The sequence below is a fragment of the Armigeres subalbatus genome, chromosome 3 (assembly GCF_024139115.2).
Source record: "Armigeres subalbatus isolate Guangzhou_Male chromosome 3, GZ_Asu_2, whole genome shotgun sequence".
Taxonomy (NCBI): Eukaryota; Metazoa; Arthropoda; class Insecta; order Diptera; family Culicidae; genus Armigeres; species Armigeres subalbatus.
The window spans coordinates 92,880,534-92,892,820 of record NC_085141.1 but is presented as its reverse complement, the minus strand read 5'-3'; the positions used below and the strand labels follow the sequence as shown (position 1 = coordinate 92,892,820).

The 12,287-nt window shown below is 38.3% G+C and overlaps 1 protein-coding gene and 1 long non-coding RNA gene across 2 annotated transcripts; one reads left to right on the top strand and one right to left on the bottom strand.

The window, feature by feature from the left end:
• Positions 1-3,685: 3,685 nt before the first annotated feature.
• Positions 3,686-5,924, bottom strand: LOC134219400 (uncharacterized). Its single transcript, XM_062698121.1, has 2 exons — positions 4,855-5,924; positions 3,686-4,786 (listed from the first exon to the last, which is right to left on the bottom strand). The coding sequence occupies exons 1-2, from the start codon at positions 5,559-5,561 to the stop codon at positions 4,579-4,581; spliced, it is 915 nt and encodes a 304-aa protein (XP_062554105.1). The 5' UTR covers positions 5,562-5,924; the 3' UTR covers positions 3,686-4,578.
• A 968-nt stretch (positions 5,925-6,892) lies between these two features.
• Positions 6,893-8,098, top strand: LOC134223393 (uncharacterized). Its single transcript, XR_009982559.1, has 4 exons — positions 6,893-7,040; positions 7,096-7,543; positions 7,611-7,779; positions 7,850-8,098. It is a non-coding gene; the product is annotated as an uncharacterized LOC134223393 (long non-coding RNA).
• Positions 8,099-12,287: the final 4,189 nt, after the last annotated feature.

The window sequence follows — 12,287 nt, the reverse complement described above, 5'->3', positions numbered from 1 at the left end:
CGAAATGATAAAGCCACCCGACGAGGCCTACCCATGGACAGCACTATTCGCTGCGTGGGTACGGATACACGTTTGGGCCGGAGTGTCTCATTGGTTTTCGATGATATTTGCACTATATGTCTGTATGCTTTTACTACCATCGAACAACATGTTTGAAGAAATCCTAACGTGCAAATTTATGACAAATTTTCAGCTTCTGATTTTTAAGAACTTAACGGTAAACCGCACATTGACAATTATATTACTCAAATGTACAGGGAAAAGAGAAATGTTAATATAATAAATAGCAATGATTTGAAATTAACAACTACTTTTAGAGGAAACTGCACTTTAAAGCTTGAAAATCACTTTAACATGGTCAAAACGTGAACGGACCGAATCGCAATGTTCAAAAGACACACACACCAGAAGCTTCCTTTCAGAGATTGTTGCGTTGATTTCCGGCGTTTATATCTCTTGTAAGTTTTTTTTTTCAAAATTAAATTGCCCAAAAACGTTAAATTGACTTGAGCCACCTAGAAATTTTATCCGAATTAGCTGAAAATTTGACATGAGGCTTATTTTAGCATAAGAATTGTGATGAGGTCTAACATTAAGAGATCTAATATATATATTAGCATTTAGCATTAGCATTAGCATTGAGCAATTCTCACAAATTCGTAGGTGGTACAGGCCAAGACTATTGTATGAGAGTAGCATCACTTTTATCCGTTACCACAGATATCGATTTGGGACTAATCACTATCTCTTAGATGGAAGCATTGCACCCTCCAATAGTCGAGATCTGTCCTGGCCACGTCCTTGCGAATGCTGAGGAAGAGAAAGGATGGTTAGTTGGACACCTACTTAAGAAAGATGCAGAGAACTCATAGGTGCCACGGGAGGTTTTGGGATTGTGTGGAAGGCTAGAACTAGAACAGTAGGAATCGTTTTGGTAGAACGTGAAACACAGAAAGAACTAAGATAGAAATACAAAGTAGGAAAGGGACGAGCCTGGAATTGAACCCACGACCTCCTGCTTATAAGGCAGAAGCAGTAGCCATTAGACTACCGAGCTCGTCATTAAGAGATCTAATATATATGCCCTAAACTTTCCAGAATTTCTTCAGAAATTTTTGATTCCGTAGATCATACAAATCTTTAATATTCCCATATTCATTCATTCTCAATATCATTCATTCGTTTTTCTGAATCTGATAAATCGAATAAACTTTGATTTATCCTTTAAAATGCTTAGATTCCTAATACTGATTGAAACTGTCTGGATTCCTAAAACATTTCAAATATCAATTCTCCATGTTCAGTAGACTTTCCAGACTAAATCTATGAGAAAAGGTCGAAAAATAAAAGGTCAACAGACAAAAGGTCGAAAGGGACAAAAGGTCAAGAAGGACGAAAGGTCGAAAAAGTCAAGTTGGATGAATTCCAAAGGAATTTGAAAAATGCTTTTATCTTCAGAAGTAATACACTTATCTCATCAAGATTTTTGCCTTTCTCGTATACAAAGTATACGTAAAGGCTATATCAAGACAAAATTTTCAAAACGACTTATCTGCTTTTGTAAACAAAGATTGTAACGACGATTTGACGAATCTGATAGCTCTCCCACGCAAACCAACACCATCAACAGGTAGCGGAATCCTTCACCTACCTATTGATGGTGATTGATTCGTCAAATCGTCGTTTGAATCTTTGTTTACAAAAGCAGATAAGTCGTTTTGAAAATTTTGTTCGCTCCAAAAACGAACTTTTTCTAGGAGTCCCGGAGACCCATAGTGTTATATACCGATCGACTCAGCTCGACGAATTGAGATGATGTCTGTGTGTGTGTGTATGTGTGCGTGTGTGTGTATGTGTGTGTATGTGTGTGTGTGTATGTGTGTGTATGTGTGTGCGCAAAATAATCTCACTCATTTTTCAGGCACTTATCCTCAACCGGAATCTTGTCCCATTGTTTCGTATTGAAAATTGGCCCAATCGGACTATGGGCTTCGGAGTTATGGCCAAAATATATTTTTTTTATAAGATAAATTCTCACTCACTTTTAAGGCACTTACTCTTAACTGATTTCGACGTAGAATCTTATCCAATTATTTCGTATTAAAAATTGGACAGATCGGACTATGGGTTTCGAAGTTATGGCCAAAATTCATTTTTTGCATAAAAAACACATACAAAATTCTCACTCATTTTTCAGGCACTTATTTTTAACGGATTTGATCGCAGCAAGTTGCATTCGACGCGGAATCTTGTCCCATTGTTTCGTATTGAAAATTGGCGGAATCGGACTATGGGATTCGGAGTTAAGGCCAAAATTTATTTGTTTCAAAAAAAAATTTCACTCATTTTTAGGCACTTACCCTCAGCCGATTTGCTCGCAACAAGTTGCATCCGATGCAGAATCCGGTCCCATTATTTCTTGTTGAAAATTGGTCGGATCGGACTATGGGCCAAAATACTTTTTTTCACAAAAAGTGCGTAGAAATTACTCACTCGAAAAAAAAACGAGAAAGGCACCATCCTTGTACTGTGCGAGATTGATTCTCTCCGTTTCTGTTTCTTGTCTACCGTCGTGCGGGGCTTCTTTTGAAAAATCAGGGGCTACTTTGGACATTTTGAAACATGAATTACGGCGTTAACTACTCTCAAATTGCCATTATCACCAGCCGGGTGTCTTGTTGATAGTTGGATGGCAACTTTTTGTTTCAAATTTGGAATTTTTTTCTTTTAGTATTTTTAGAAAATCAAAAATCCAAAGTAGCCCCCGGAGTCAAAAGAAGCCCCGCACGACGGTATTTCGATTTTTTGTTCGGTTCGGCGTTTTGTCCTTTCGACCTTTTGTCCCTTCGACCTTTTGTCGTTTTTAACCATTTGTCTCTTCGACCTAGAAATAGTAGAATAAGAGATCGGCGAAGACGCCATCTTATTTCCAATCGAACCATCAAAAGCGGATCCAACTCGCGATGTTTACTTTTTGCACCAATAAGAAGCAAGGAAAAAGTTAAAGTGATGCCAGTTTTTTTTTCACGATTTCATACCATTTCATACGTTGCCATTTCGACAGCTATTCACTCCTCCGGTCTCTGGTTATAGGGTTGCTACTTCGACCTTTTGTCTTTCGATATTTTGTTTTTCGACCTTTTGTCCCTAACCCCTTCAGATTGCCCTTTTTTCCCTTTTCTTCTAGACATCCCTTTTCCTATGGATTCCACAGATTTTTCTACAATAGACTTGGTCCATCATGGAATGCGGGACATTTTCCGGCACGCCTGAGAGACAAGTAGGCTGAATCCAGGACTGTTCCGCGTATCGTAGCATGTGCAGAGGATTGCGAAGCACCCTGCGAATTGAGCTGACAGGCGTCTAATCATCTTTCGTTCTCAAGCGCATAGAAAATATAGGATTTGTATTCATCGGGAAACTTCATAGATCTATTGTGAGATCTGTCCAACATACACACCGCCAGTGCTGCCAAAACATATAATAAATACATGAGGAATAGATTTGAGACAATGTACATTCTATCACAAGATGATACGGAATACACATCCAATATACTACAGCTTGCATAGGATACAGTGGGCTATGATGGATTACGATAGATTTAAAATTACCTAACGGGGGATTGCGAGATATATGTGACAATAGGGAAAGGGAGGTGGTTTAAAAATGGTCAATTTTTGCGTTACGTATTTGTATTTAATGGATCTTCCCTAAAAGTTGCATACATTTGAAAATAAATACTTTCAAAGTTACCCTATGACGGTCAAACCACAAAATCTTACACTCAAAAACACTCTAAATCAACTTTGGCGAGACCCCCTACGAAGGTTTCACAGGAGAACGCGTTTAAACCTTAACACTGTTAACAGATTTTTCCGTGCATTGGAATGGAAAACCTCCCGCCAGGAGTCAATGCCAATGGAAGCTTTTCCGGCTGTTTATGAGAAAATGATGTGTGGGCCCTCATTTAACCCGTAGTAAGTTCCATTACCATTTGATTAGGCAGTTCTACGATTGGATCGGTCCAATCTGTGGATATCTTTCCCAAAAACTGATCTCTATTAAATGCTTCAATCGATTTCCTCACATTATCCATGGACTCATAAAATATGAGACTTGTTTTTAACGCCTCTAACTATTTGAAATATGAATACTTAGAACCTAAGCAGTGACAGGATATGCCAATTAATGCGGTAATTTTAGACACTTTTTAAAATCCCACGATCTCCCATTGAGGAATGGATCTTGAGTGTATACTGTGCCAACATGGGGTTCTTTGAAGACCGCGACAAACTAGGATACACAGCTTCGAACAAATCTCTACTGTATATTAGTCTGACGCTATGAGTCAGTCAATACCATCGACTCCATTGGATCAAAGATCAAGTACTATTGCAAGCTTCGACTTAAATGGTATACACTATGTTTCGTTGGCTTAAAACCAGTTATGTTTCCCGTTTATTTTTAATATTTAATCTAGGAATTTGGGCAAAGATCAGTTCAGGCTGAAAGTGCTTATTTGTAGACACAGAAAATTTTTGTTCATAACGTCAAACATGCCGTTACGCTATGATATTATTTCATAAAACTTTTCATCACCTTATCATGTGCCACCAACAGAGAATTTGTATCTGGATCATGTATCCCGGTGAACACGTCCAAAATCGAATTTCGACACTCATGAAACACCAAATGGCACGGTGCACCTTCCCTTCCCAGTTGCTCCGCTCGATGGTATTCATTGTCGCTGTGCTCCGATATAGGGTCAGAAGTGGTCGAGGGCCTGTAATTATTACGTTTTACTTAATACAAATGCTGGCACATAAATAAGTCGAGCCGTCTTGTCCTTACGCGAACATTATATGCAGTAACTCCGCGAACACTCCTCCCGTATGGGTGAACTCCGCGCTGGCCGCTTCACAGATGCTCCGCAAAACACACTCCCTCCCACCGCTGCCGTACACTTCACCAATGTGCTCCAACGTCTTGTACGTCATCCACCGCGAACCTTCCGCATCGTATCCTTCGGACATTAAAGACTCCAAGTTAGACGGTGGCATCACATTATTGAGGTCTTCGTAGGATTTCTGCTCGTCTTCATCCAACCAATAGTTGTCATCGCCTTCATCGAAGTAATCATCCTCATCCATGCCCTCACCGCCCGCACTATCCGGGAGGGGTTCCGTATCGATATGAATATCTCTGGCCGTGAATGCTTCGTAGTTTCCCAAGGGTGTTTGCGTTACAGTTTCTCGTTTCCCGAACGATCGCCGGCTGTCGTTCCATCCCTGTACGTTGTTCGGTTTCAGATGATTGACCTCGGTCGGCAGGAAGTACTGAGCCTTTAAAACCCAACCGGACGTTACGGCCTCGGGTGTCCCCAGCGGGATACCGATACCGGATATCAACTGGTGCCGAGTTGGGGCCGTCGGCGGGAAGATGAGATATCGTCCTTCAACTTGGTCACCATTCCTAGCATCGGATGATGTTGAAGCGCTTGCAAACAAGAGGCTTAGAAGTACCAGCTTGAATGAATGGAATTTTCCGTTCAACGACATCGTTGCAACTGGATGGAATCCACCGCTCACTAATGGCTGATGCAAACTCGTTCCGGTAGGGTGCAAACAAAGCAGTTGGAAAGGTGTGAATTAGAATGGACGATATTGATCGGGTTTAGTTATCACAAGCTAAAGCTGGAGAAACGCAGATCAATTCATCTAGTGGTTTTGCATGTTATTTGATAATATACTAGTTCCCCGATCAGGTTTCCGTTTATGAGTTAAATGAATTTAACTCATCGTGAAACAAAGAATAAACCATGGATTTAAACGGTTCTTTTAATATGCGCGCTGAAAACAATTCAAAAATATGAAACACGCCAATTTGCATTCCATTCTTTCGTTTTCGCTAGGATGAATATAGATTCTATTTAGCCAATTTAGGTTGAAAAGAAACTGCCATTTTGTAAATTTTATGCTTCTATAATATAGAAGCTATTAGATCTAGAGCAGTAACCCTACCGAAAATAGACGTAGTTTACGTCAAAATTTACAAAACGGCAGTTTCTTTTCAACTTAAATTGGCCTTTCCAGGGTTTTACAAAAAAAAGCTGATAGATTAAGTATATCCATATGCATATAAGCGGTGATCGAACAGCATTAACATATGCATAAAATTAAAGTTTTCAGGGAAGTTATTCAAGGAATGAACATTAGAAAAAAGTTGTTTTAGATATTAAGGTCTTTCTTATAGCATTTTTAACAATATATACTATTATTTACGCCAATCATGCGGGGAGAACCGCCCGGATAGAAATTTACAGTACCTTGTATGATCTAAACCATTCAAATATTATTAATTGTATGGTAAACAATAAAACCTTTTGTGCATGTATTGTTGATTTTTCACGATAGGGAAAACCCTCTATTGTATTAACTTTACAAGTACAATACATTCGAATGTTACCAATACTTTCTATAATGTTTTTATTGTTATATCATGTTTTACACTTTGTATAAAAAATATAATCGCATTTTAATTGAGAATATTTGTTATGATATTTCGATATTAGAAAACTGTTTGTGAAGATGAAAATGTTGACTTTTATTAAATTTGTTTTATTGATGAAACAACAGTTGGAAACCATTCGATAACAATAGATTTTATCAGACGACTAGATATTTTGTTTAATCAGTAGATATATTATAAAATAAATATTTATAAATCTAATTCGATTGTTACAAAAATCGACTATAGATTTTATTTTAATATATCTCTTAAATATTCATACATATCATTTAAATAATTTTTAATAAATATCGATAAGTTTTCGTGCAGTGTAGCAAGAAACAAAACAAAACAAACAGTTCCTCTTCGACTAATCCGACAGCAACTGTTGAAAAAATCTGTTCCTGCGTGCCGCTTCTGATAAGCACATCGTGATTGTCCTGGTCCTACCCCGTTTCTCCCACTCATCGGAATAGGTTTCAGAAGATGGACATTACGCAAAAAAATAGTCTTCACAATATACTTATCAGGTAATAATATTTTTTATTAGTTTTCATCATCATGATAACATTTATGTTTTGTTAGGTTGTATGTAGATCATGGTGAACCTGATCAGTACGGTGATACACCACAAGCGCAGCCAGTTTTCCAGAGGACAAGGGCACAGGAAGCGACGGAGGCGACGGAACACGTTTGGTACGAAGATTTAAGTGGCGGCAGTCGCTGCTGTGAGGGCGGTTAGGTGACTAGGTAGATTATAACAACCCAACACAGGAAGTGAGTCTGGAGGAGGAATCTACCCTGGCTATCTTTCTTAGGGTCGATTTGTATACCTCCGCTTGATAGTTTATGTATAAACGTATGGGAATTGAGCGGATTAGACAAAACTTGCCGTTAGTCACTAAAATTTCATCCGAACACTTTTCGTGGGTGTTGCGGTGTATCTGTCAACTACGGATGAGAAGAAGATGAATCTCATGAAGATGATGTGAACGGGAGTGTGCGCCTGACTTCCTTATCACTCTGGAGTTCGGTATGTACTGACGAGATGGTTTGATTTAATCACATTTATTGACGTACTTATGAAACTAATTCCACAGCAGTGTGCACTCAATCCGCTTGGAGGAAACAAAGTTACCGTGGCTAACACCTGGAAGCTCCGTCAGAAAAAGAAGCACCACAACAACTCTGAGACTTACACCTTTATGCTGTTGGAACGAAGGCTAGGAATGTCCTGTTTTGTGGCACATTACAGCGAGATGATGAAAGGTAAGAAGCTCATACCATACCGTTTTCGATGCATCTTTCATTCTAGACTGTTACTTTTGTTTGTATTCAGATCATATGGAGAAGTTCCATTGCGGCTTCAAAATGCTCAACAATGACAGTATTTGTCCAAAGCCACTAATTAATAGAAACTTCATAGTAACGACCCGACGGGAACAAGAAGGCGAGATGCTTACCGAGCAAGGTGGATCGATCAAGAGGTGGACTATTTGCGGAACCTCCGCATACTGCGTGCTTGGCGACGTGCAGCCGTAGCATCCAATTGAAGTAGATTAGAGTCCTAATTTTGAATTTATTACATTATAATAATCGTATATGCCACACTATTATCAAAGCAAGTTTTAATTTATACCAGCATCACTGTGGCACAACAGTATGTACTTTATGTATTCAAATTAAGGTTGAACTCTACTTTGAAATTTAATTAAAACTTAGTTCAAAAAATATTTTATGTTATGTTATTTTGTAAAAGGTACATATTTCGACTCCAACATTAAGGCCATTTCCAGTGTTCTGTACTTGGTTCGACTCAAGTACAAAATACTATAGAGATGACATTATATATTATACACTGTTGATGTAAAAAAAACGTATCTGTAAACATACTATCAAGTGTATTGTGGATATTAACTCATCTTATACTAGTGACTCACTAGTGGTATTCGTACCATGGGGTACAACGTAAAAAATCTATCACAGACAAACAGACATAACACTCGTCAAGTTTCTATCGTTCAATGATTTACTGGTCGATTCAAATAATCATTAGTTGGCCAATCGATCACTCGTGGCGCGCGCATCGGATTTGCTTGAATTTGACGTTTGCTCACTACCGCCATCTGGTTCGCGATTTGCCCAACTAACTGAAATCATCAGATTCGTTAGTGTTTGAATGACGATGAATTTGATGAGTGAATGTTCAATGTGTTATGTCTGTTTGTCTGTGAATCTATGGTACAATATGTACTAGGGTACATAACCTTGGTAAATTACTGTCCTTGTACCACAAGTGTGTCCTTAGTATTACGGCATCCTTTTCATGAATGTAGGTTATTCCGACTACGGGATGTATCACATGATATTGAGTAACGAAGTCAAAGTTCACACATCTAATTTTTATTGGTAATGTAAATGTCGTGTCGTGTCGTAAATCTTGTAGTCTGAATATATATAAATATTATAGCTAAAAAAAATGAAATAAATGTTATTGTTTTTGTACTGTAAACCAATAAATAAAAAGTAACGAAAACATTGGAAGAACGTTCTTTTCTATTGTTTCACCTATAAAAATAGTCCCATTAAAAAACAGTAACATCTATTGTTTTACTCTGAATTTAGTATGGAAATTTTTCGAAAATTTTATTGTAAAGATACATAACAACCCCCATTTTTTATTGTAAAAGTCCCATTTACAATTGATTTAATCGTGAAAAACCATAAACTCGAATGTATTTTTGTAGTAAAAATCACATTACATTTGATGGTAATACTAATGTATTGAATGGTGATGTTACAGTAAAATTTATAATATTTTTATGATATTTTTTATCCGGGCGTTGCTTTCCATGAGGGGTGCATCTATTTTAAGCTAGTGACTGTTGTGGGTACCATATATTTATGACAATAATTAAACAATATTTGGAACATCTATAGTTATTGGCATATGCATAAGGAGCCGAAATCATTTTGACTTTTTAGAAATTTCCATGTTATATGTTACTATGGGTTCTCGAAACAATCATGATCATGATCAATTGGATGTACAAATGATAGAGTATGAACAATAATAAATGATTTACATAAATTAGTTGCACGGTAAGCCAGGGTATGAGTAACCTTAGGGAAGATCAGGTAACTATAGAGGAAACATACATTATAATCAATTATCATCAATCCGGCGTCTCTAATCCAGGCATATGATATATTGTAGGATCTCCAAATCGTCCTGGAAATCTTCTAAAATGTTCTACCGAACTAATCCCTACTTCAATGATGTTCCCATCCGCGTTATCAACCCAACCATGTCCTCCAAGTATTTGTTTTTGATTTGCGCCTCAAATCCAGGCATATGAGATATTGTAGGATCTCCGAATTGACCTCAAATCGTCTATCGAATCAACCATGGCTTCCATGATATGTATCATCAACCCCGGTGTATCAATTCAATCATGTTCTCCGAGTATTTGTCTGTAATTTGCGCCTCAAACCCTGGCGTAGGAGGATCTCCAAATTGTCCTGGTTTGAATCAAATTGTCTACCGAATCAACCACGACTTCCATGATATCTCATTCCACGACACAGACCCAATTATGCTTCGGGTTTTTGTCTTTCAGTTCCGTATCAAATCCAGACATGTGAAGTTTTGCAGGATCTCCAAATTATCCTTGAAGTCTTATCAAATGCTCAACAAATCAAGAACGACTTCCATAATTCCCCCAGTCGCGGTATCAACCCAATCATGTCCTCCGAGTATTTGTCTGTCATTTGCGTCTCGAATCCTAGCATAAGAGATGTTGTAGGATCTCCAAATTGTCCTGGAGTTTGAATCAAATAAATGGTCTACCGAATCAACCACGACTTCCATGATATCTCATTCCACGACCAGACCCAATTGTGTTTCGGGTTTTTGTCTTTCATTTCCGTATCAAATCCAGACATGTGAAGTGTTGCAGGATCTCCAAATTATCCTTTAAGTCTTATCAATTATCAAATGCTCAACGCATCAAGAACGACTTCCATAATTCCCCCAGTCGCGGTATCAACCCAATCATGTCCTCCGAGTATTTGTCTGTCATTTGCGTCTCGAATCCTAGCATAAGAGATGTTGTAAGATTTCCAAATTGTCCAGAAGTTTGAATCAAATGGTCTACCGAATCAAATACGACTTCCATGTTGTCCTCAGCCGCGATATTAACCCAATCATATCCTCCTAGTATTTGTCTTTCATTTGCGTCTCAAATCCAGACCTATGAAAAGTTGTAGGATCTCCAAATTGTCCTTGAGTTGTAATCAAATGCTCACCGAATCAACCACGACTTCAATGATGTCCCCAACTGCGGTATCAACCCAATTATGTTCTCCGAATATTTGTTTTTAATTTGCGTCTCAAATCCAGGCATATAAGATGTTGTAGGATCTCCAAATTGTCCTGGAGTTTAAATCAAATGGTCTACCGAATCAACCACGACTTCCATGATAGCTCGAGCCGCGATCTCGAGCCTATTATGTCCTTCGAGTATTTGTTTTTCATTTTCGTATCAAATCCAGACATGTGAGATGTTGTAAGATCTCCAAATTGTCCTGGAGTTTGAATCAAATGGTCCACCGAAACATTCACGTAATCTTTGATGTCCCCAACCGTGATATGAGCTCAAATATGTCCTTCAAGTACATGTCTATTGTTTCAAATCCAGGTATATGAGTTGTTGTAAGGTCTTAAAGGCATGATATCGCAAGCCGCGGTATTAACTCGATTATTTCCCCCGAATGTATCTCTTTCATTTGTGTCTCAAATCCTACCACATGAGATGTTGTAAGATCTTCCAACTGTCCTGCAGTTTGAATCAAATGATCCACCGACTCAATTAAGATTACTATGATGTCTCGAGCAAATTTCTAGGATTTTTGGTTGGCTCAGGTCAAGTGTGACAAAAAAAATGCAGTTGAAATAGGCTCCTCTGTTTCGGATTATTTTACAAACGGGTCTGGTGTTCCACAGGGAAGCAATCTTGGACCGTTGCTGTTCTCTTTCTTCTACAATGATCTAGTCCTCAATATTGGCTAAGACTACTTCATATTATACGACAACAACATGCACAAGCACATATATGTTGTCGTCAATAAATCGTCAATTTGCATCAAGCGGTAGAAACTCCTTTGTATCGCTTCTCGTCTAGTGTTGTTCAAGCATAAGTTTTAATAGAAAAATGTGCTCGCTCAAACACATAATCGGTGATAAACCGCTAAACCAAGCTTATTCTGATCGAGACCCTGGAGTCGTTCTCGAAGCCGAGCTGACGTTCAAGTAGGTAGCACCAAGAAGAAGTCATCGAGCGAGCTCGTCGTCAACTAGGTTTGTGTCTAAAATCACTAAAGAATATCGAAACCTCTATACGCTGAAGCCTTTCCTGAAAAACTATTTATTTGAAAATTACAAAGGAAGAACTTCTTTGAAAATTCCATAGAAAATTTATTCTGAGATTCCATTAAAAAAATCCGCTAGAATTTTTTTTTTTCTGATCCCCGAGGAAGTTCTTCCAATAATGTCGGGTCTGGGTCATTTGGCATTAAAAAAAATCATTTGGTATAACGGTCATTTGGCATAACGGACATGTGGCACAATTTTGAACAAATCCACCATTGCGTTATCCTGGAAAAACTCCTGCTTTTAAAGAATGTACATCACCATTGCCTTCATTGCCATTACCTTAATCCAGGCAAGCAGGTAGGCAAGCTCCTACCTCCGGAAGTTCCTCCGGGAATTCCTCCGG

Bases quoted from the DNA above. Each gene is read 5' to 3' on its own strand.
- LOC134219400 (XM_062698121.1), bottom strand. From the start codon at position 5,561: ATGTCGTTGAACGGAAAATTCCATTCATTCAAGCTGGTACTTCTAAGC. The intron at 4,787-4,854 runs GTAAGGACAAGA...TAATAATTACAG, and splicing joins TTACTGCATATAATGTTCGC to GCCCTCGACCACTTCTGACC.